At 43.5% G+C, this 22,638-nt stretch overlaps 1 protein-coding gene across 4 annotated transcripts in view; it reads left to right on the top strand.

Moving 5' to 3' along the window:
• The first annotated feature begins 1,699 nt into the window (after positions 1-1,699).
• Positions 1,700-22,638, top strand: part of ecel1 (endothelin converting enzyme-like 1) — an 81,047-nt gene continuing 60,108 nt past the window's right edge. For 3 of the 4 annotated variants that reach the window (XR_013490993.1, XM_033631502.2, XM_033631500.2), the window contains exons 1-5: positions 1,739-1,907; positions 14,249-15,424; positions 18,424-18,492; positions 19,012-19,122; positions 19,228-19,320. Coding sequence is in view for 3 of the 4 variants with exons in the window: in XM_033631502.2 (XP_033487393.2) it covers positions 14,567-15,424; positions 18,424-18,492; positions 19,012-19,122; positions 19,228-19,320 (1,131 nt within the window). In the remaining variant the exon portion in view is untranslated. Of the gene's footprint in view, positions 1,908-14,248; positions 15,425-18,423; positions 18,493-19,011; positions 19,123-19,227; positions 19,321-22,638 lie in introns of all 4 variants that reach the window. The other variant, XM_033631501.2, reaches the window with a different exon arrangement.

The following is a 22,638-nucleotide window of genomic DNA, read 5'->3' as shown; positions in this document are numbered from 1 at the left end:
GAACCGGACCGAGACCACCTCTTCAAGAAGGTCTCAGTCCGGTTGTTTTGGTGCACACCTGAGTGTGACTGCTGTGTTCACACCTGCACAAATGAACCGCACTGAGCGGAGCATAAATCAGCCTCAGCTCTATCTGTCTGCCGCTCGGTGCTGGGCAGGTAGCATAAAGTGGATTTGCCAGAGCCTCTTTACTGAAAACAGCTGCCTGGGGTTGATAAGAGCTGTGACACTGAACCAAAACTGAACCATCACAGTAAAGTTGTGGGCTGTGAAACCAAAACAAAGAGCTGAAAGGTGGTAAAATGCCACGTTGAGCTGAGAGGATACGTCCTTGTGAGCAACCATTCCACTCTCTTTCCTTTTTTAAGGTAAACATACTGATAAGTTCAGGTTTGAACTGACTTAAAATGTTTCCCTTAACCAAAACTCACCACACTGATGATGCCCCGTCTCCCTTTCACCTGTCTCACTTGTACATGGATCCGATCTTTCCACACCTGTTTCCCACCTTCGCCTGTCAGCTTCCTGTATGTGGTCCGTGTTCTGTCGACCTGCCTGTTGCCTCCTGACCTGCTGCCTGTGTGTTACCTGCAGACCTGCCTCAGCCTGTTTGGACTCTCTCCCTGTTGTCGACTGTAAGCCTTTTAATTTAATACAGAGTTCTCTGCTCCTCTTCACGAGCCATATCCCAACCGTGCGGCATACTGCCTTCTTTTCTTCAGCATTTCCTTTTCATTTTATTAAAGCTTAAAATGAGTCACCTTCGCAATCAAGTGCAATTTCGTCTGTTTCATTAATAGGTCAATAAAAGATCAAAGATAATCTCCAGAATCAACGAACAGTCGTCCCCTCATACGCTCCTCACTCTCACCGAACAATTGTCGTAATGAAATGGTCACTTAGTTGCTCCGCTCATTTGCATAATAATATTTAGCCGACCTTTTGGTTTGATTCGTTTGGTTTGTGTGACTTTCAGGCTACATGGAGATTAATGTCTCTGTGGCTGATGTTTAGCAGGTGAAGATTTATTAAAATAGACTTTGTGATTGGGTAGAACCATAAAATGTTGCAGCCCCAATAATATCAATCAGTGGAATAGACTCATTCGTTTAGGACCGAGCTGATCTTCTCTGAGCTGCTGGGTACAAACCTGCTTCTTTGATACTTTAAGATCTGAAATAAAGGTGCTGCTGGCTTTATTCATTAATCATGTGCATGCAGGTACAGTGTGCTTGTGTTCGCTGTGAAGTTGTGACTTATTGTGATGGGGTACAGTGTGATCTGTTTTTCATTGCAGGGTTTAGATATCGTTTATCTTCTTTAACTGTGGATGGAAATATGTGTGTGTGTGTGTGTGTGTGTGAGTGTGCAGGGGTCTGCAGTGGCTCTTATTTGTGTGAGCTGAGAATGTTTGGTGCTGAATTGAGCATCAAAGGTCTTAATTTCATGGCAGTATTCTTAAAAATAGAATAACTAAGATTAATAACCTGCTAAGTGGAAGTATTTGATCCAGAAATATTAAGAAAATAATATAAAGTTTGGCTCCATAAATACCAAATATTAAAAAAACAATGAAAGAGAATAATAAAAAACACAGCCGGTGGACATGGATTAACATCTGTTTAACTGTTTGACCGTGTGTGTGTGTGTTTGTGTCTTACCCTGTTAATGAAGGACCCCCTCCCCTCTCTCCCTCCCTCCCCTCCCTGTCTCCCTCCTCCATACATCGGAGGCTGTGAGCTGCAGCGGCGGCAGAGAGCGGTGCGGATCCCGGTGTGTGCCGATCTCCGGAGGGGGACCGGATAATCCAGTCGGACCTTCAGTGAGTGGATCTCCGCTATCTGCACACCCACAGCAGAGACACTTTAACATTCCGACCGGGGGGATTTTTGGTTTACTCACCACAGGTAGGCTGTGTTTTCGTTTCTTTTTTTTCTCCCACAAGTTTTCGCACATCGCTCCTGGCTGGATATCATCCACACCTCTGATGAGGACGCTGGTCCTCCTGCAGCCAGTGTGTTGCTGCTGTCAGGGTATGGCATGGCACGGCAGGCTTGAGGTCCCTCCAAATCCGTATTTGGCCAGTTTTTTCTTAATTATGGGGAGTGAGGATGAAGAAAAAACTGCCACAGATTAACTTGGAAATCACGTCTGCGCAGCCGATGATAAACTGATGAGAGATTCACTCGATTTTACGCACATGGTCTCACAGTTATTAGTCTGATTTTTCGCGGTGTCCATGAACGGGTCCAGAAGTTTTGATGCTCAGTAATAAGATGCGTTAATTAGCCAGATGTTAATCCATTTAAAAACAGAAAAATGTTTGTGTGGATGTGTGGAGGAGCCGGTCGGCCTGGAAATAACTATTTGACTGCTGACAGTGTTTTATCACATAACACATTCATTTCTCTTCTATTTGTCACCATGTTTGCGTCCTCAGTGCGCCGGATAAAAATCTATCCAACACCATGAATGCATCACGAGCAAAAACAGAATAAAATGGGCTGAAATGTGCATATGCGTAAAAGTAGAATTAGCAGCTGTCTGTGCTCACACCTCGTCTCCGTCTTGGTCTGCGTCATTACGCGCCGCGAGTTCTTCCATCGCCCCAAAAAGTTTGAAATCATAACAGTCACTCTCTGCATTAGTCTCGACACCTTCACCCTACTCGCAGTGAGCACTTTCAACTGCTCTGTCCGCCGCTGGTGACGCGCTTTTCCTTGCTAATACAGAACCTCGTTAGAAAACCAACGCAGTTTTTTTTAATTCTTCGCGTATTGGTGAACTGATGCGCCTCACAGAACAAAACGTAAAACCCTTTCCACACAACAAGGTTTTATTCGGCATATGCCACAACTCATGACTGCAGCTTTTATTTGAATGAAATATGAATATTTAAAATATCTTCCCTTCTCATAAACACACCCAGCGGTGCGCCCAGCACGGTAATATACTCTTAATAGTTGAGTAAAGATACCAGTAGGGTAATATCAAGGAGGGTTACAGGTGTGCTTGTAAAGGCTGTGGAAAGAAGGTGTTAAAATCCCAATATTTTAGGTGTAGCTGCTCCAGGAAAATGAGTTTGGGGAGTCATAAAGGTTAATAGAGCTACAGTATGTCAGGCTCTGTACCTGCTATTCAAAGGAGGGAGAGTTCTTTAGTGTTAACTGTTCTCAAACTCTTCTGTTTTACTAATAAAATAGAAATAAAGAGCCCATTGTGCTCCTTAAAAAACACTTTTTTAATACTGCTGATGGGGGACATTTCATACACAACACTTAAAGAGATTTTAATAGCCCCACAAAGGAGGTTCTGCTCTGGTACCAGCCCTAAGAAGTATCTCCTGGCTCTGTGCAGGACCCTTGAGCTGTGTGTCCAAATCTGTAGCCCATACAAACACACCGTGGCACTCTACTGCAGCCTCTGGCGACCAGCGATAAGGCTCGAGGGGGCTGACTCCCACGCTGAACCCTCTGAGTGCCGTGAAGCTCTCGGGGCAGGCTCTGTGACCACTTTGATTAGGGGATAATAAACCCATTTATAGAAGGTGCTCAGGTGACGTAACTCGCCCGAGAGGAGATAAGAGTAGAGAGTTTCCTGCTAAGCCCTTATTTCTGGTTGCTTCCACCAAATATCATCACAAAGTGCAGAGGAGTTTGCTCTCAGTGAGTTCATGTTAATGGCTGAGTTGTGGTCTGGACAGCGACGGGAACGTTGTTTGATATGTGTCGTTGTCAGTTTTGAGGACGACACCAAACAGATGGTGCACTTCCTGTGCATTTAAACAGCAGGAGCTGCATGTTGAGGGTGGAGCAGGTTGTGTGTTTGGTTACAGACCAGACGATGGGGCATGTTTTTGTAACTATTGATCAGACAGTGAATTATACAGACAGTCAGTATTAACGGCAATCTTTATGGTCTTTTTAATGTGCCCTCCAGCAATCGTTGACAACTTTGCTGCCCTGTTGCCAGACGATGTTGACTGCAGGTGACTGTGCGTCTCAGTAGCAACAAATCTGAAGCTCTTTCAGACCACAGGGAACAATTTTAATGTGTTAACTCCCAAAGCCTGTAATTCCTAAAGCAGTGAGAGTCTGCGGCGATAATAACTCACCACACCTCACGCTGATACACTTTCCAGTGAGCAGCAACTCTCAAGGAATCACAGGAAACAAATCAACACCAGGAAAATACTCACCTGCACCTGTAACATTATTGAATCAATCAACTCGCGCCGCTGCGGTGTCACAGTGTGATGCACTGTTACATCCAGCCATTTGCGCACAGCTGATTTGCAACTGGACCTCCTGCATTTATGCAGAGAGAACTGTGATCCATCTGCAGGATCTCTTTAACAGCGAACCCGCCCCATCACAGACCTCTGCTTATTGATTACCCATTGATCTTCTCTGAGGATTTATTATCAGTGGTTAGAGAAGCAGGAGAAAGCTCCGCCCGGCACATGCTCCCTTCACAAAGTTAAACATCCTCACGACTGGTGACACTCACCCACCTCACAGCGCTGTCAGATCACTGCTTGATTCACTTTAATTTCTTTCTTGTTCTTGGCTGTCCTCAGACCCTCACAGTGGATCAGGGACCCAAAAAAAACCTTTAACAGGGAAAAACCTGGTAGAAACCTCAGGTAGAGCATATGAGGAGGTAGGCATGTATGAAGCCAGTTCAGCTTACTCAGGATATCTTTTCGTTATCTGGAAAACTGGTACTACACAGCTGGTTATCAATTACTTCAGTCAACTCTGGGTTTTCCTATCCAGCTAAAAGCACGTTCATGTGAAAGAGGAGGGGCTGATAATTGCGAGCGACATCATCAGAACCATGAATGAAAAAGGCTGCAAACAAACTGAGACGACAAACTGTAATCTTAAAATGCAAAATGTAGAAATATCTATAATACTGTATGTTGCAGTCATGATATCAGGAGCCAATTAACAGTGTGTGGATTATTTTATTATTATTATTTTCATGTTATCTTATTTCCCTAGTTCTCATCATGTTGGTTGTGTTGGGGGTTTTCTGTTTGTCTCTTTCCTTGTTTCATGTTATTCATTTATGTTGATGCTGTTTCCTGTTTTATTTTGTAGATTCACTCCTCATGTGTCATGTCCAGTTTTACTTCCTGTCTTTGTGTGTTTTCCTGCCTGTTTTCTGTCACACCTGTCTCGTTAGTCCGTCCCTGTTCCCAGAGTCTTCCCTTCACACCTGTTGTGTATTAGTCTTGTTTGCTCCACCCTAGTGTTGTCAGCCAATCTCCATTTCCCTCCTTCCTCCCGTGTCCTCCTCCTCCAGCTGTGTCTCGTTCTTGTGATTAGTTTTCTGTGTATATATATATATATATATACCTGTGTGTTTCACTTTGTTCCTTGTCAGTTTGTCTGTGTTCCTGGTGTCATTTCCTGCCTGGTGTCTCGTGCTCTGTTTGGATTTCTCTCCTGAGTTCATCATGTTTAGCTTTGGTTCTTCTTTCTTTTACACTTTCAGTTACCTTGTTGTTACCTCTTGTTGCCTACTGCTTTGCATCTGGGTCCTCTCCTGAACTGATACATGACAGATAGTAAATATCTTACATGTACATATTAATATATGATAGTATAGTCTGTGACAGTAATGATCATATGTGTATAATAGCAGCAGAAGTATGACTAATGATAACGGCAGTAGTAGGAGGCATCTGGCAGGACCACGGCAGCAGCACAACCACGACCCATGATCCAGGCACTGCTGCGATACGAGTTAATCTGCGAGACAGTGGAGCACAAAGGCTCCGTAGAGGAAGTCGGGTTAGTGACATGCAGAATAGGACATGAATGTTAACGAATAAAGAGAGAGGGAGAAGAGGCTCAGTATGTCATTAGAAGTCCACGGTCTATGTCAGCCTAACTAGGGGCTGGTTCAAAACAAGCCTGAGCCAGCCCTGACTATCAGCTATATCAAAGAGGAAAGTCTTAAGTCTAGTCTTAAATGTGGAGACGGTGTCTGCCTCCCAAGGCGAAACAGGAAGATGAGTCCACAGGAGAGGAGCCTGATAGCTGAAGGCTCTGGCTGCTGATCTACCTTTTGGAGACAGTAACCCTGCATCCTCAGAGCTCAGTGCTCTGGTGGGATAACAGGGTGTTACGAGCCCTCTGAGATATGACAGAGCCTGACCATTTAGAGCTTTGAAAGTGAGAAGGATGTTACAGGTTGTAGAGAAGCTAGAACAAGGGAAATTTGATCTATTTTCTTAGTTCCATTTAGAGCACATGCAATCTGGATCAACTTTAAAGTCATGTTGGAGCAACCTGATCAAAAGGAATTGCAATAATCCGGCCTGGAGGTAACAAATTCTTAGACCAGTTTTTCTGCATCCCTAACCTTTACCCTACATTGATGGCATATGACACCTGAAAATGAACTTAAGTCCAGTTGTGAAGTTGCTGCACTTGTTACAGCTCCTCTAATATCAGTGCAGACACATTGCAGGAGCACAGGTTGCTAACGTTAGCCTACAGATAGCCACATTTAGAGAAATGATATGATTCATTTTTCCAATATTATGCAGGTGAAAAAACGCAGTCCTTGAAGTTTGTTTTGTGTGGGAGTTTAAGGACGAATCCTGATAACTATTACTTCGAGGTTCCTTACGGTGTTGCTGGAGGCCAGAGCAATGCCATCCAGAGAAACTATATCTTGAGATATATCTAGCATCCTTCTGCCTCTCCCCCCTGTTAAATTTGAACCTTTGAACACCTAAAACCTTTCTTCTCATGTCTTAACTCATATTTCAGCGTCTATACCGGTTGGTAGCATATGTGGGAGTGCGGGGGGTGTAGAGGTGACCGTAACATTGCCATATAGTCCGGGGGCAGAGTGTCCCAGTAGGGGCTGTAAATTTTTACAGATGTTTTGAGACTGAATTCCCGGATTTTCCCTGAAAAAGGTAAAATCAATTCTATTGTAATGGACAGCATGCCAACATATCCTCATACAACAGTTTGTGTCATATCCTACAAGTTAGCACCCACAAATGACCGTACATACTTAACGTAAAGTTCACTAGCAAGGAACCCGCCACAACAATATTGTAATTCAGGAGGTGCTAGTTTTTGAGGACTGCTGAATGGATGTAAGTGGGGGGTGAAGGTGGAAGTGGGATGTCCTCTGTTAGGTTGTTAGGCGCTCAGTTAGGTTAGGTTGAATGAGACATGGGGGAGGTTTGCACCAGATTGAATAAGAAGAGATGAGGGGAGAAGGGAAGAGAGGGTGAGGGAATATTGGGAGGGATGAGTTAGGGAGGATGATGGATGAAGGGAGAGAAATCTGAGACAAACAGATCAGGATGGGTTGACCAGGCTTGGCAGGTAATTAGAGGTGTGGTTGAGGTGTGGCCCTGCTCCTGAATTGAAGTCAACAAATTAACTTCATATATGCACTTAACAGTACGTTATGGAGGTTAGGTTTAGGCAAGCAAAGTCAAAACAAACATGGTGACGACGTACCTTAAAATGACTCAAAGTTCACAGGGTTCCAAACACTGGTCTCCTGGGGAAAGTCCTGTCTTTTGTGACCCATCCACCACCTCAACCTTCATCCTTACGAGTCCACATCCCTCTGTGTTCTTAACTCCCATCAGGCCGTGATCGCAGCCTTTCAAAATACGTGGGTTATATATGAATTTCTGGTTCATTACGTGCATTACTTTTTGTAGGAAAATGTACAAACAGTGCATGTGATTTATTTTCTAAAAAAAAAAAAGTATATGAAAAGTAGTGTTAAGTCACACTTTGAAGATCTTGTGAGTCATTTGGATCTAATAGATCTTTCTGTCCATGTGGTGCCATCTGCAGGACCTCTGAAGGTCCCTGGACCACACTTTGAGAACCCCTATAAGTGAGCAATTGATTGTCTGTTGTTGGGAAGATGTACGGGAAATGTTTGACAACTGACAAGACGCTATGTATCGCCAGGGGTGTGTTTTTGTTGCATTTTAAGTGTCCAGTGTATGTACTGTGTGTGTGAGAGAGAGACAGAGAATGTGTGTGTGTGTGTGTGTGTGTGTGTGTGTGTGTGTGTGTGCAGTATTAGTATAAGTCTAAGACATTAGGCCCTGTCATGTTCGGTAAATAGCCATTCATCACGCACGCCTCTGCCTGTGATCGCACCCACGAGATCCAATCCATTAGCCATATGCTGGGTGTCCACTCAGAGTGTGATGGTGTGTATGTGTGTGCATGATAATTTATTATAATGCTTAAGGAGTTGTGACACATGAGAAAGTGCACCTGCATGTGAAACAGATCGGGGGAGAGGTTGCATGATGAGAGAACACATACATGAGCAGCAGCTCAATAATATTGACATTATAAGACATGATATGGAAGCAGTGTTCTCATGGTGACCGGATACGGTGTCACAGACACAGCATGTTTCTGATTGTGCGTGCGTAACAAGGCGGAGGACTGATGGATGGTAAGTTGAATTGATAATGACACCGCGCAGAGGCACGCCATCCTTTTTCCCCCATTTTCAGCCCCCATGGAATAATGCCCAGTCCCCTCTGCACCGCTCTGTCATCACTGCTGCTGTTGGCGTAGGGAGAGTGTAGGCAGACGTGCTACGTGTTGTCACCAGCCGCTTCTGTTCATCAGCCTCACCAGGACAGAGAAGTGACACGCAGGTGGTTCACACTGCCCCCTGTAGTTCCTCGGCCCACTGTTCAAGACCAAACAGCAGGGGTCGCTAGAGCGGTGACAAGACAAGACTGTCACCAAACAGAATGTTGATTCTGGATGATTCTGCAGAATCCAGAACTAAGCACCAATGATCGGCAGAACTTTTTCTATCATTTATTTTGACTTTACACCACAGGATGCTGAGGCAGCTAAAGCTTACAGGTTAAAGTCTGGTGTTACAGCACCTGTACACCCCCCAGAAGACCCCTCCTGAAGGTAGATAACACAGGATTAAGGTTACTGTTTGTAAAAAAACTCTCACCTGCCAAAATAAAAGTAGAAGCCAGCCCCAGATTCATTCTCGTTTGCTGTTTCACCTTGCTATACTTTACTTTTCCCCACTCTGTCTCTTGGATGCTTACAGTCTGGCACCTGGTCGCTACTTTTTCATAAAGCCCCAGCCTCACCTGAGCGCTGTGGGGTACACGCCTATGAATGTCCAGAGCACAGAAAATAAGAGAAAGAGGCAGAGGTTAGAGTCTCTGCGGAAAAATACACCACCACACACACTGAGAGTGGGTCATAAGGGATGATATCCTGAAATTCTCCAGCTTTGGAACAGACGAAGATGTCCGATCATTTAATTTGGACACCTCCTATTGTCATTCTTGGGCTAGTGAGTTGAAGTCCTTATTGTATCTGAGCATGTCATTTCGGGGCGGCAGTAGCTAAGTCCATAGGGATAAGTCCCCATCCAGACCACATATGGAGCGTGCACTGGTAGCTAGAGAGGTACCCTATAACTGCACAGAATTCAGGAAATTAGGAGTGAAGGGAAAATGAAATGTTGACACGTGGTATAGACCAAAACTACGAACTTATCGACACTCAGACAGTGGGAGGTTTAACCCCACCCCAGAGAAGGACAGAATGTGTTTGTTGTGTAATTTAGGTGAAGCTGAGATTGAAGTTCACTTCTTGTTTTACTGTCCTGTACATGAAGACATAAGGAATGTACTTTCTCAGTAAATGACTTATATTTATATTGATTTCTTTTGCTTGGATGATCATGAGAACTTTGAATTTTGTTTCAGAACGAGAACCTTTTTGTGGCTGAATGTCTTTGCCAGGCCTGGAACAGCAGGCAGAGTATTTTGTTTGAGGACTGAGTCACTAAATAACCTGTACTTTGGATTGTTAACCTCAGTGTCATTGTAATGGTGTCTTGTAAACCCATGAGGGTTGGGCTCAGGTTTGTGTGCATGACACAAAAGTAAAAAAAATCAGTCAGTTATGATGATTGAGAGGGATACTGCTGTATGAGTCTGTGCAGTGTTTTGGGGGGAATTTTGCAAAGTATATCTTAAACCAGCGGTTACCAACTGGTGGTGAGTTGTGAACATGTCAGGTTCGTAAAATACACTTTATTTTGAAGTACAGTGAATTTCCAGCACAGAGCTTTTATTTTGAAGTGCTGATTAATGGACAGGTACTTGACAGAGACAGCAAACTAGCTCAACAAACTAATGACTGAGGAGAAATCTGGACCCACTGTCTTAAACTTCAAATCAGTGTACTGTCTAATATTCTCGCTGACCAAATATGCCTCCTGCACATTTTAGATTTTTGGATCCATACAGTTTTAGGCAGCTACTGGTCTCTGTTAATTTCCAAGTATGAAAATCAATTAGCAGACTCTTTAAAAAATAAATTGCTTTTTTTTTTCTTATAAATGTTCTCTGTAAATCACATCTCCTGTGTTCTGCTTTGAGAAGAAAATTTTGGTTTTTGACAGTGCCCCTTAGATTTACATTCACTTGTTTCCATACAGCCATGAAGTCGCTTAATTTAAAGGCAGATTTGCATAAAACATAACGTCAGTTGGCAGATAATCACACAGACTAACAGCCAGACAGCGGCCGGCTACACAACACAAGAGCCACAGACTTAAACAACCACATCAGCGTCTCTGCTAAAGTCTCTTTCTTATCTGACTTAACACACATGAACACATTTGGTCCGCCCGTGCCAGGAAGAAGTGCACTGTTAGTGTCCGCTTTCAGGCTGGATCGCCAATTAGCTGCTCAGCTGCAGCACATAAACGGACCTGCAAATATCACTTTGGTCCTGTTAGATGTTGGTGTGGTCCGCTGGTCCCCTGCTGGGGCTCAGCCTGCCAGCTGCTGTCAGTCAGACACAGACACCAACACGGCCCTCTGGCTGCTCCAGAAGAAACGGAGCATTTCTGTTATTTCCCCAGAGACCTCTTTGTGTTCCTATTAGTAATACAAAACATCTGACGAGAATTTCTGCCTTCATTTGGACTTAAAAATGTCTTTAGATGTTTAATCAGTCACAGCGAACATCCAGTCTGTTGTGGCTGTTGTACAATCATGGCATGGTAATGCAGTTTAAGTGTAGATTGATTTGAGGAGTCTGCACTGTGTTATCTCATAAAATGAATGCAGACTTGATGTTTACTGTGATGGATTGCACAATTCAAGCAAGTTACAAGACTCTTCTAATAGATTTTAATAGTGTTTAAGAAAGCCATTGGGTGTCTGGAGTGTTGGAGGAGAGTACATCACTCCTCTGAAACACTGCAGTATAGTTTGCAAAATGGCTAATACAACATATGAGTCAGAGTAAGCGGTCCTTTACGTTCCTGATGCACTCGAAGAGGCACACAGAGTTCATGCTGTTGTGATGTGTGGACAATGCGTGCTATCATTAGCAGACATGACCGCATGACCACATTTATGTCCCCCAGATTCTCAGGGCAACATGGATAGTTCAACTCAGGCTTTGCTCCCTACCTTGCTATGAGAGGGCTCATTACTTCAGCACTGGTACTGAACGTGAATTACACACTTCAGATGTATCCAATATGAAACTTTTCCCTGAAGCTGTAACAAGAAGAGCCCCGTCTGGCTTCCCACCAACAAACAGAGTCAATTGTGTTATCGCCACTGGGAGTTAAACCCCAAATCTCTGCAGCAGTAGACAAGAATTTTATCGCTACACCACCCATGCACTCGTTTCCATGTATTCTTTCTGTCATCATTCCCTTCTCCCCCTAAAACATAATAAACCACTCACCACCGATTTGTCGTTCCCTCGTGATTTGTACCACCTCTCACAGGATCAGATCCCTGCTGCTAGTCCCTGTTTACCAGTAAACACTTAACTCTTTCTTTCTTTCCTTTTTACTTCCTTTCTTTCTTTCTGTAACTCTCTCTTCTTCCTCTCTCCCTCTTATCTACATACAGCACTCCCATAAGGAAGGGAAAGCTTGTTAAAGACATCAGTGCTGAAGTTTGCTATTCTCAGAGGAGATAACAGGGATCAATTTTCACATATCACCCTCACAGCTTTCAGCAAGTTCACTGCATCCAGCCACTGAACACACACACACACACACACACACATTGGGACAGCATCCAAAAAACAATTTGTCAGTCAGTCTCTCTGTCTAAAGGCTGTGATATCACCAGGCTGTATGCAGAGTGCAACAGCAGCAGCAAAGGAGAATGCAAACAGTTATAAAATACGTTGTCAGTGTCTGCGTTTGTCTGGCTTTTTTTGACATGAGCAGATATACACGCTATGACTCCTGTGTTTTCCAGGTCTTTGAGTCCAAATTTATCCTCAGTATAAGCTGAAACATAAATCTTAGAACCGGGGTGAGGCAGCGCACACCGTAGCATGATGCTAGTTTTAGTCCGACGCAGTAATTTTCACGGCCAGCTCCCACGATGTGTACGTAGCAAATGTTCTTGCATGCATCTGTGCCTCCATGGGCGTGTTTAAAATGAGGTGTGGCCAGGCGCATCGTTGGTGTATTGCTATCTTTGAGGCAGCAGAAAACGACTGCACCACTGACCGACAAAAAAAACTCGTCTAATTCAAAATTTTCTGCTCTTCAAAGGTCGGACTCTGTTTGTTCTTCGCATTGATTATTGTTTGTTTCACTTAAAAAAAGGTCTGCTTTGGGGTGTCGGTGGCTTAGTGGTAGAGCAGGCGCCCCATGTACAAGACTGTCGCCGCAGCAGCCTGGGTTCAACTCCAGCCTGTGGCCCTTTGCTGCATGTCACTCCCTCTCTCTCTCCCCCCTTCACGCTCATCTGTCCTATCGATTAAAGGCTTAAAAATGCCCCCAAAAAAATATCTTTAAAAAAAAAAAAGGTCTGCTGTTCTGAAATCGCAGCATGAATTACAGCTTCATTTTTTGTCAGATAAGTGTGTCCTAATTAAAAGAGATGCTGTGCACTTTTATGCCCATCACACAGCAGTGTATTTTCACTGGTTATTTCAGAAGCTGCACGTTTAGTTCTTTTCCTTTCTCAAATTTATAAATATGGTTTTTAGTTTTGCCGCTTAAATCTCCCACATCGTCTTGCTCCGAAGTCGTTGAAAACTGTTGCTTGGTCGGTGATGTCCGGCATCAGACACCAACAAAAAAGCCGTCCTTTCACATCAGCATGATGCGCGACCGATCGCCATTATTGTTTACGGCATCTGACGGCATCAGGGGGGGAACACAGCAGGACAATAATGAAAGTTAAGATGGCGGAAGTCTGAGTAGGGCAGTTGGGAGGGATGGTTAATGGGTCCAACAACCACCAACTTTCACCTGGGAGGCCGCTCTTCACTTCCCGTAAGATTGTAAAGCCAAACCTTGTTCTTTTTTCCGAAACCCAACCACGTGTGCATGTTGTTGGAGGCAAAAAAACGTCAAATTGCGGTCACATACCAACGTAGTGCTTTTATTTTGAAGGAGAGTGTATGCAAACTGTGCATTTCCTGTGAAAACAGGAACCAACACACCCAGGGTACCTTGGACATGATATGTGGACGTGTCCATGACCAAACGATGATATGTGACGAGGTCGGAGTGACAATGTGTTGTGCAGGCTCACCTGGCCTTTAGAGCGAATGAGAGATGACACTTTGATTGGTTGAATTCATGTTACGCCCAACACACACCTATGATTATGCGCTGTTTAACTAGCGTGCAATTGACTACGCCCTGAATACACTTGCGCCATAGATGGTTTAAATAGGACCCTGTGTGCACACATGATTGATACCGTGGCAGCTGCTTGTAATGTGATAGCTTGTTATTCCTTTAAAACCTCCACAGAAGTTAAGCCGATGCCCTCTGTGCTGTCCAGTGTGTGTGTGTGTGTGTGTGTGTGTGTGTGTGAGAGACAGAGGACATAAATTCTCCCTGTCCTTCTGTAATAATAAAAAGTTTTACATCAATTTGGACTGACACAGGCTAAGTTATGGTGATTGCCCCACCTCTCCGTGCCCAGCTGATGAGGCTCAGCTCTCTGCTCCCGTCTCCATTGATCCACCCAGAGCCGTGAGTCACCTGGGGACATCGTCTCCCCGCAGGATGACTATCACCAATCAGTCCCAGAGCTTTAGCCGACCAAACAACAGGACGAGACAAAGCGGGGGAAATGTGGCCAAAAAGATGCTGTTCTCTGCTGTTATAATCACGGATTCAATTTCCTATCTCTCTGTCGACTTACAGCCCTCCACTATCTCTTTTCTATTTTTATCAACAGGTCACCTGTAACTGCTGAAGAGAGGGAGGAGAGGAGGACAAATGGAAAAGGAGCAGAGAGAGAGGGGATGAGAAAGAGAGAGCAGGACCCATGAGATTCCTCGTGCACAATGGGAGCCCTTCGCTCTGCCGGCTTCTGATTTGAAAAGAATAAAGTGGACTTTGCCTAAAGAGGGCCGACAGGACTTTGACATCACGTCAGTGTTTTGCCCCGCAGTGGGAGTCCTTCGTTTGTCTCAGCAGGAGTAATCATGAACATAGAATAACTCCTCTGCCACCTGTCTCTGTGTACGCCCTGCTCCTGTGACAGTCCACTGCCATGGAGAAGACATACTCACTAACTGCCCACTATGACGAGTTCCAGGAAGTCAAATATGGTGGTCGCTATAGCAGTGACATCCTCAGCAATGGCATGACCCTCCACCTGGGGGGCAGCCTGGACCGTCACATGGGGCGCGGCCGGGGAGGGACCCTGTCAAACAGTCGAAACAGAGATCTGAGCAGCACCAGCAGCGGCGGAGGGCTTCCTCGGTGGAGCCGGAGGGAGATCTGCCTCCTGTCGGCGCTGGTCTTTGCAGCAGGCATGTGCGTCATCTTGGGCAGCATGCTGGCACTCAAGTACATTTCCCTGGAAGCCCAGCAGGACCCACAGTGCCGACAGGACTGCCAACGCAAGCGCTCCCTGCTGCGGGCGGCGCGCTTCGTTCAGGCCAATATTGATCCAACCATCCAGCCCTGCCAGGACTTCTACTCCTTCGCCTGCGGCGGCTGGCTGAGGCGCCACGGCATCCCAGAGGACAAGCTCAGCTATGGCATCATCACCGCCATAGGGGAGCACAACGAGGAGAAACTACAGCGCCTCCTGCTGGAGCCCATACGCAGACGCAGCCCCAGCTCTGCAGAGCGTAAGGTCAAGGAGTTCTATCGGTCCTGCGTCAACATCCAGGAGATTGACAAGCTGGGCTCTGACCCCATGACGGAGGTGATAGACAGCTGTGGGGGGTGGGACCTGGTGGGGGCTCCTCCGGGTGCTGCTGGGTGGGAGAGAGAGGGCGCCCCGCAGAGGCCGGACTTTAATGAGCTGCTGTACAGGACCCAGGGGGTTTACAGCACCGCTGTCTTCTTCTCCCTCACCGTCAACGTGGACGACAAAAACTCCTCCAGGAACGCAATCAGGGTGAGGAAAAAGTGTGTGTGTGTGTGTGTGTGTGTGTGTTATTCTAGAAATGTGACCATCTCAGGTGGAAAAATGTTACAATAAGCACAGTCACAGAACACTAATGACATTCTTTTGGGATCATAATCAGCTTCTTTCAGGAATACTTCACCTGCAAAATGATCGTTTGAGTATCAGTTGCTCACCATGTGTTACTCGGGAAAATCAATTCACATCAATTAACAAACTCTCAGAGTCGTATTTATTAGAGATGTACCGATACCACTTTTTCCTTCCCGATACCAATTCCGATCCCTTAAGCTCAGGTATCTGCCAATACCGAGTACCGATCCGATACCAGTGCGTAAAATAAAAATGGAGGGGATATAAATTGTTGTATGTCTCAACTCCTAAAACTCTATGTAAAATATTAAGAAATAAATGCATAGTAGTAGAATGAATGCCATAAATCTTTTTTTATTATTATTATTATTATCCAGTGTTGACACAGATCAAGACACAGGTTAAAGTGCAGCCACACAGTTTGGTAAAAAAGACATTTTAAAAGCTACAGTAGAATGCTTTTTAAACTCTGCTCCGTTTCTGTTTTGTTTGCCTGTAGCGTGCGTATGCGTAATGGTGTGAGGCATTACGTGGTATCGGATTGGTCATAGGCTGTACTCGCCGATACCCGATACCGCATTTTAGGCAGTATCGGAGGCATTTCCGATACTGGTATCGGTATCGGTACAACTCTAGTATTTATCCAGATCAATACTTCCCACATGTATTTTCCTTGAAAAGCTTCAATATAAAACACTTCAATCTACCAGTAGAATGTCCTGAGCGTGCGCCTGTGTATGAGCTCCACTTAAGCAGAGATCAAATGCAAGCACGTGCCCAGAAACACAACTCAGCCATGCACAACACTGGTTGTACTAGAGTGTTTTAAATCATAATGTTTAGTGAAGCTGCATGTGTTTGGGACGTACTGAGCATACGACTGGATGAATGAGACTTGGATTATACTGCACAAATTGTGGGAGAGTTTTTAACATGTGTTTTGATACAGTTTTGCTGTTAAATGTGGTCCCTGCTCAGTGTATCCTCAGACAGCGGTTCATCTGATATCAACTACAAATGACATTACAGTGGCACGCAAAAGGTTGGGCAAATGAATACAAGATAAACTGATCTCTAAAAGGCACAAAGTTAAAGATGAAACATGCTTTTCAACATTTTAAAGTTCACCCAATGTTCACAAGGCTCCAAACCCTCAAGAAAGTCTGGTGTTTTCTAACCCATCCACCACCCCAGCCTGCTTTCTTAGTCGCTTTCTTGTTTTCACCCATCAGAGCATTGGTCATATGAACAAAGCCCTCCAAAATACTTGGGTTGTAATACGAATAACGAATAATCTGCGTGCATTACTTTTTGTAGGAAAACGTACAATAGTTTTATGAGAACAACCTCCCCCACTCACTTCAGGTCAACAAAAAGGTTTGCCGTTTTTGGATTCTTCGCTCACTGTGGAGGCATGCAGGAAAATAAAAGTTTTCTTCACAAATTCAACATCACACAGGGTGAGCACTGATACATAAATGGTCATTTTGTGGGTGAAGTATTCTTTTAAATTGGAGAGACTGAACCTGGGAACACATCTGTGACGTGATATCCCAAACTCAAGTTTCACTGGCCGGCTTTTTCCAGAGCTTTCTTGGGAAGTCTCTTCAGCCAGTGGCTGTTTCCTCTTATCATATGACTGAAATTTTGCACTTCCAGTCCACATAAAGACGCCAGAACAACTTTAACAACAATTTCAATTTCAGTTTGCTTAAAAAGGCTGTGACGTACAAATGAAAGCTGCAGCAAAAGCTAGTAAGCAAGCTTCGAATATTTTTCCTTGGAGTAAAAGTTTTGTTTCAGTTTTTATAGACTGACACTGAGGTTTGTAACATCTGGTCTGATGCACATTTTGACAAAAAGTATAAATAACTAGGGGTGTAACGAGCCAACGATCTTGATCAATATATCGATTTGATGATAGACGATCCAGTGTCATCGATGCAAAGTAAAAACATTGATCTATATCAAAAGTCTGTGCCACAATGAAACATCAGCAGGCAGTCAACAAGCAGCCGAGAGAAAGACGAGGATAAAGTTATTTACTTGGGAATAAATAAAATAATTGTATAAATATACATAACATTACCTGCCTGGACAGTGATCTAACTCTGCTAACTTCTCACTATAGCAACTGAAAAACGTTCATGCAGGCTGAAATTCAAACAGACAGAGGCGGCAGCTTCTTCTGTAATCGATTGTGTTAAACGGGCAGATAATATCGTCTCATATCAATCACAGACCCCTGAATCACATCGTCCTGAAATCATATCGTGGCAGACTTTGTGATATCAGCAAATATCATATCGTTGTCCAAAGAATCATTATGGTATCGTATCATGATGAAACCAGTGATTTACACCCCTATTAATAACCAACACATATCAGGGGAAACAACCAGTATGGACGCTGGCATTTAAAATCATTAATCTCTCAGACTTTACATGAGCTCTGAAGAAAGATCCCTGCTTTGAGCTTCGAAACAATACATGTGTCGAATAATTAAACCGGCTTAAAGTGGTTTGTTTGGCTTAAGAAGAAGGAGAAGTCCACAGAGGAAAACTTAATCCTTCAATTTATCTCAGAAACTTTAGCATAGAAAAACTGAAGATGCACACTTTGACAGTGACAATATTAAAGCTGATTGATATTAGCTGGGGTTTAATAAAAGATAAATATCAGTCTGACCCAACATGTGGGCATTATTTATTAAATGTTATAAATAATTCAGAGTGTACAGTGTGTTGAACGGCCTGTAAATGTTGGCATTATTACAGGTTATTGAAATATTAACCAGTCCTTTGGATGTGCATCTGCTGAGGGCTCAGCCACAAATATGTGACAACATGAATGTTGTTCCTGTGTGAGCTGCTGACTGTGTGTGTGTGTCTGTGCAGATTGATCAGGAGGGGCTGACGCTGCCCGAGAGGAGTCTCTACCTGGGACAGGATGAGGACAGCGTGAAGGTAAACACGCTTCCATAACTCCCTGTTTAACTCCTCCCACTCCGTCGTCACCATATATGCTTCAGTCTCCTCTTTCCTTCCTTCTTTTTCTGCCTTTTTAGTCCAAATATTTATGTAAACCCTCCTCTCTCCTCCTCCTTTTCTATTTCCTCCATGAATTCCTCTTTTTCCCCGCCTACGCTCACTTCCTGTTTTCTCCGTCTACGCTTTCCCTCCCTCCTACCTTGATATTTCCCCTCCCTTACCTCAAATTTGACCTCCGTTTGGCTCCTTCTCTCCTTCCTCCCCTCCTCTCTTCCCTTAATCCCTCCTTTCCCTCCTTCACTCCTCCTCCATCAGTCCGTTTGACTCGTCTCTTTCTCCTCTTCATCAATCCACCTGTTTTCCTCTGTCGCCCGCTGTGCTTTTGTTATCCTGTCCACTTTTCCACATGTCACCCCCCCCCCCCCGTCACCAGCTGTTACTGATGATGTCGCAGCTCCCCCTGTCTATTAACGCTGATATCATTGTGCCTCTCAGATCCTGGCAGCATACAAGGCCCTGATGGAGCGCTTGCTGAGCATGCTGGGAGCTCAGAACGCCACGCACAAGTCCAAGGAGATTATACAGCTGGAGACGCGTCTGGCCAATGTGAGCTGATTGCGCGTGCGTGTGTGCGTTCATATGCATGCGTGTGTGTGTGTGTGTGTGTGTGTGTGTGTGTGCAGTGTTGAGTGAAATCTCCTCTCTCTCCAGATCACTGTGTCAGAATATGATGACCAAAGAAAGGACATCAGCACCATGTATAACCGCATCACCCTCAGGCAGCTACAGCGCATCGCTCCCAGTGTGAGTACTGCACACACACACACACACACACACACACACACACACACACACGGCACATATACATACCCATCATTTACAACTATGTGTGTGCCATGCATTTTGGGCAGAAGCGGACGTGATGGATTAAGATTTGAACTCCAACTGAGCATTTTAAGTAGTGTGGTGAGTGTGGGTGTGTGTTTGGGGAGGGAGGGAGTGGCGACACACTACACACACACACACACACACACACACACACATATAGAGGCCTAAGTGACTCACAAAAGCTGTCCGCCCTGCAGCGGTAGATGGGGAGGTTGAGGGACGGAATGAAAGAAGTAGGTAGAGAGAAAAGGAGAAAATGAGGAGACATTGGGGGGTGTTGGAAATGATGGAGGGAGCGGGAGGAGCGGGAGGAGCGGGGGAGATGCAGGCAGGGAGGGAGAGGAGAGGGAGAAGGCTCTTCTCTGAAGCAGCGGGAACACCGACACAGAATCCTCAAGATGTTTCACGGCCGAGGGAGGGACAGATGAGGAACGGAGGGAAGGACGAGAGATGGAAGCTGGGCATGTTCTGAGAGGAAGATGAAGAGTTTGATTTTCAGCTTGTCAGCCAAAAACTACATAAACTGTAAAAGTTTGAACATGTGAGGAAATAGAGCGAACGAGACACTGACAAGAAAAGAAGAGAGGCATGGACAGAAGCAGATTAGAGGATAGAGATTCAACCAGACACAATAAATGGCTCCAGTGTTACTGCGATTTGTTTGCTTTAACTTGGATCTGTGGAGCAAACTCGTGTTAAACCCCGAGGCTCTGTCACTCAGTGTTTTAATCCACTGTAAAAAATCCAGTTAAAATTACAAGCATGCTGGCGTGCAGCTAACTAAACAGCAAAAAACAACTTTCCAATAAGCACAGTAAATGAAAAGAGATGAAACTTAAAGCAGAAGAGATGACTGGTTCAAACAGCATCACTCTGGTTAATTAGTGTTAGTCGTGGTTATCAGCGTTATAGATACAGGTTAGAAGGCTCCTTTTACACCATCTAGCATATTTAGACTGTCGGTATCAGCTATTAAATGGCCGTGTTTGTTGTGTGCTGACACGTATATGAGCTGATTGTCATCAGGAGGTGAAACAGATGGTTGATGACGTGACATCCAGGCGAGATGGCTGCCAAGCTGCAGAATACTGTTTGAGACCAACAAGCAACAAAACTAGTTGTTTATAGGGATGCACAATATTGGATTTTGGTTATCTGATATGCCGATATGTAACTAGTAATTTGACCAATAACCCATATTGTTATATCCACTTTTTCCCTACCTAATTTTAGTGATCATCAAGTCTCTTCTGTAGCAAAATTGACATCATATTATACATGCATACTCTTAACGTGACGGCCCACCAGCAGATGGAGACATGAAATACAATACTTTTCATTGTATGTGATATTCATTCATTATGCAAATTAGGACAAAGCATTTTTACGGAAGCGTATTGCATTCAATTTATTTATTTTTCTTTTTATGGTGTAATTTTTTACCTGATTTTCTGAGTAATATTTTCTGTTTTTCATGGAAATTTTAATCTGTTTTTTTTTTTTTTGTGGTAATTTTTTTCTGTTTTTCGTGGTAATTTTTTTTCCTGACCGAGGAGACGAGATACTTGAAAATCTCGCTAACGTTGTTACAACCTGTTACTAACCTAACCTGTTACACTGAGCCATAGGCCTACACTAGAAGGATGCAGTGGAAAACATAGCTAGATTATCATACCCTGTGTGTAACTAATTACATGCCTTACCCTTATTGATCCTGTAGTTGAAATTGTCTAGGAGCAGCAGTGCGGATGCAAAATACATCCATGAGCAGGAGTCACCATGGATGCAGGGGTCACTTGCAGGTGCCAGGTGGGAGCTTCTCGCGAGATTTTGAAGTATCTCGTCTCCTCGTTCAGGAAAAAAAATTACCACAAAAAAACAGAAAAAAATTACCACGAAAAACAGAAAAAAATTACTCAGAAAAAAAGGGAAAAAATTATTCAGAAAAACAAAAAAAGTTACCACGAAAAACAGAAAATATTACACCAAAAAACAGAAAAATAAATAAATTATTCCGAGGGAAAAAAAAGAAAAAAAATACTCAGAAAAAAAAAACAGAAAAAATTATACCAAAAACAGAAAAATAAATAAATTATTCCGAGGGAAAAAAAAGAAAAAAATACTCAGAAAAAAACAGAAAAAATTATACCAAAAACAGAAAAATAAATAAATTATTCTGAGGAGAAAAAAAAATACTCCAAAAAAAAAAGAAAATTATACCAAAAACAGAAAAATAAATAAATTATTCCAAGGGAGAAAAAAAAGAAAAAAGTACTCAGAAAAAACAGAAAAAATTATACCAAAAACAGAAAAATAAATAAATTATTCTGAGGAAAAAAAAGAAAAAAATACTCAGAAAAAAACAGAAAAAATTCTACCAAAGACAGAAAAATAAATAAATTATTCTGAGGAAAAAAAAAAGAAAAAAATACTCAGAAAAAAACAGAAAAAATTATACCAAAAACAGAAAAATAAATAAATTATTCTGAGGGGAAAAAAAAAGAAAAAAATACTCAGAAAAAAACAGAAAAAATTATACCAAAAACAGAAAAATAAATAAATTACTCCAAAAAAAAAAAATTACTCAGAAAAACATGGCTTTTTTTATTTGTCATGTGAATGCAGTACGCTTCCGTACATTTTAGCCGATTCTGATGCTTCATTTTAAAGCCGATATCCACAGATACAGATGACGTACTGATATTATCGTGCATCCCTAGTTGTTCATTAGTTTGACGTTGAGGCATATCAGCTGCGTTTCTGACCCCAAACATGGGTGTTTTTTAGCAACCGTCCCTGCATTTCCAGCAGCTTTTGTGCCCCACACATGGGTAATGTAAGCCAAAATGTAAATTTTTTCTAACCATAACCAGGTGGTTTTTGTGCCTAAAACTAACCACATGCCTTCATGTCTTCACTTCATGCCTTTTGGAAGTCAGGTCATCTTTTCGAAATGTTGAGCAGGGGTGCGTAAACTTTTGCATGCAACTGAACGTCCTTAACATAAACTCACATAAGTAACATAAAATTAAGGAGGTTGGGATTAGGAAAAGAAACCTGATGAGGAGGTACCTTCACATGCATCTCCTGGGGAAGGTCAGCCACCATCCCAATGCACCACCCCACAAGACTGCTCACGACCACTTCCTTGTTAACTTGCGTCAGCGCATCAGTCAAGTGATCGCAGCATTTCAAAATACGTGGGTTATGTTTGAATTACTGGCTCATGATTAC

Source organism: Epinephelus lanceolatus, chromosome 4 (assembly GCF_041903045.1).
Source record: "Epinephelus lanceolatus isolate andai-2023 chromosome 4, ASM4190304v1, whole genome shotgun sequence".
NCBI lineage: Eukaryota > Metazoa > Chordata > Actinopteri > Perciformes > Serranidae > Epinephelus > Epinephelus lanceolatus.
This window is presented reverse-complemented; position numbering and strand designations above follow the sequence as displayed.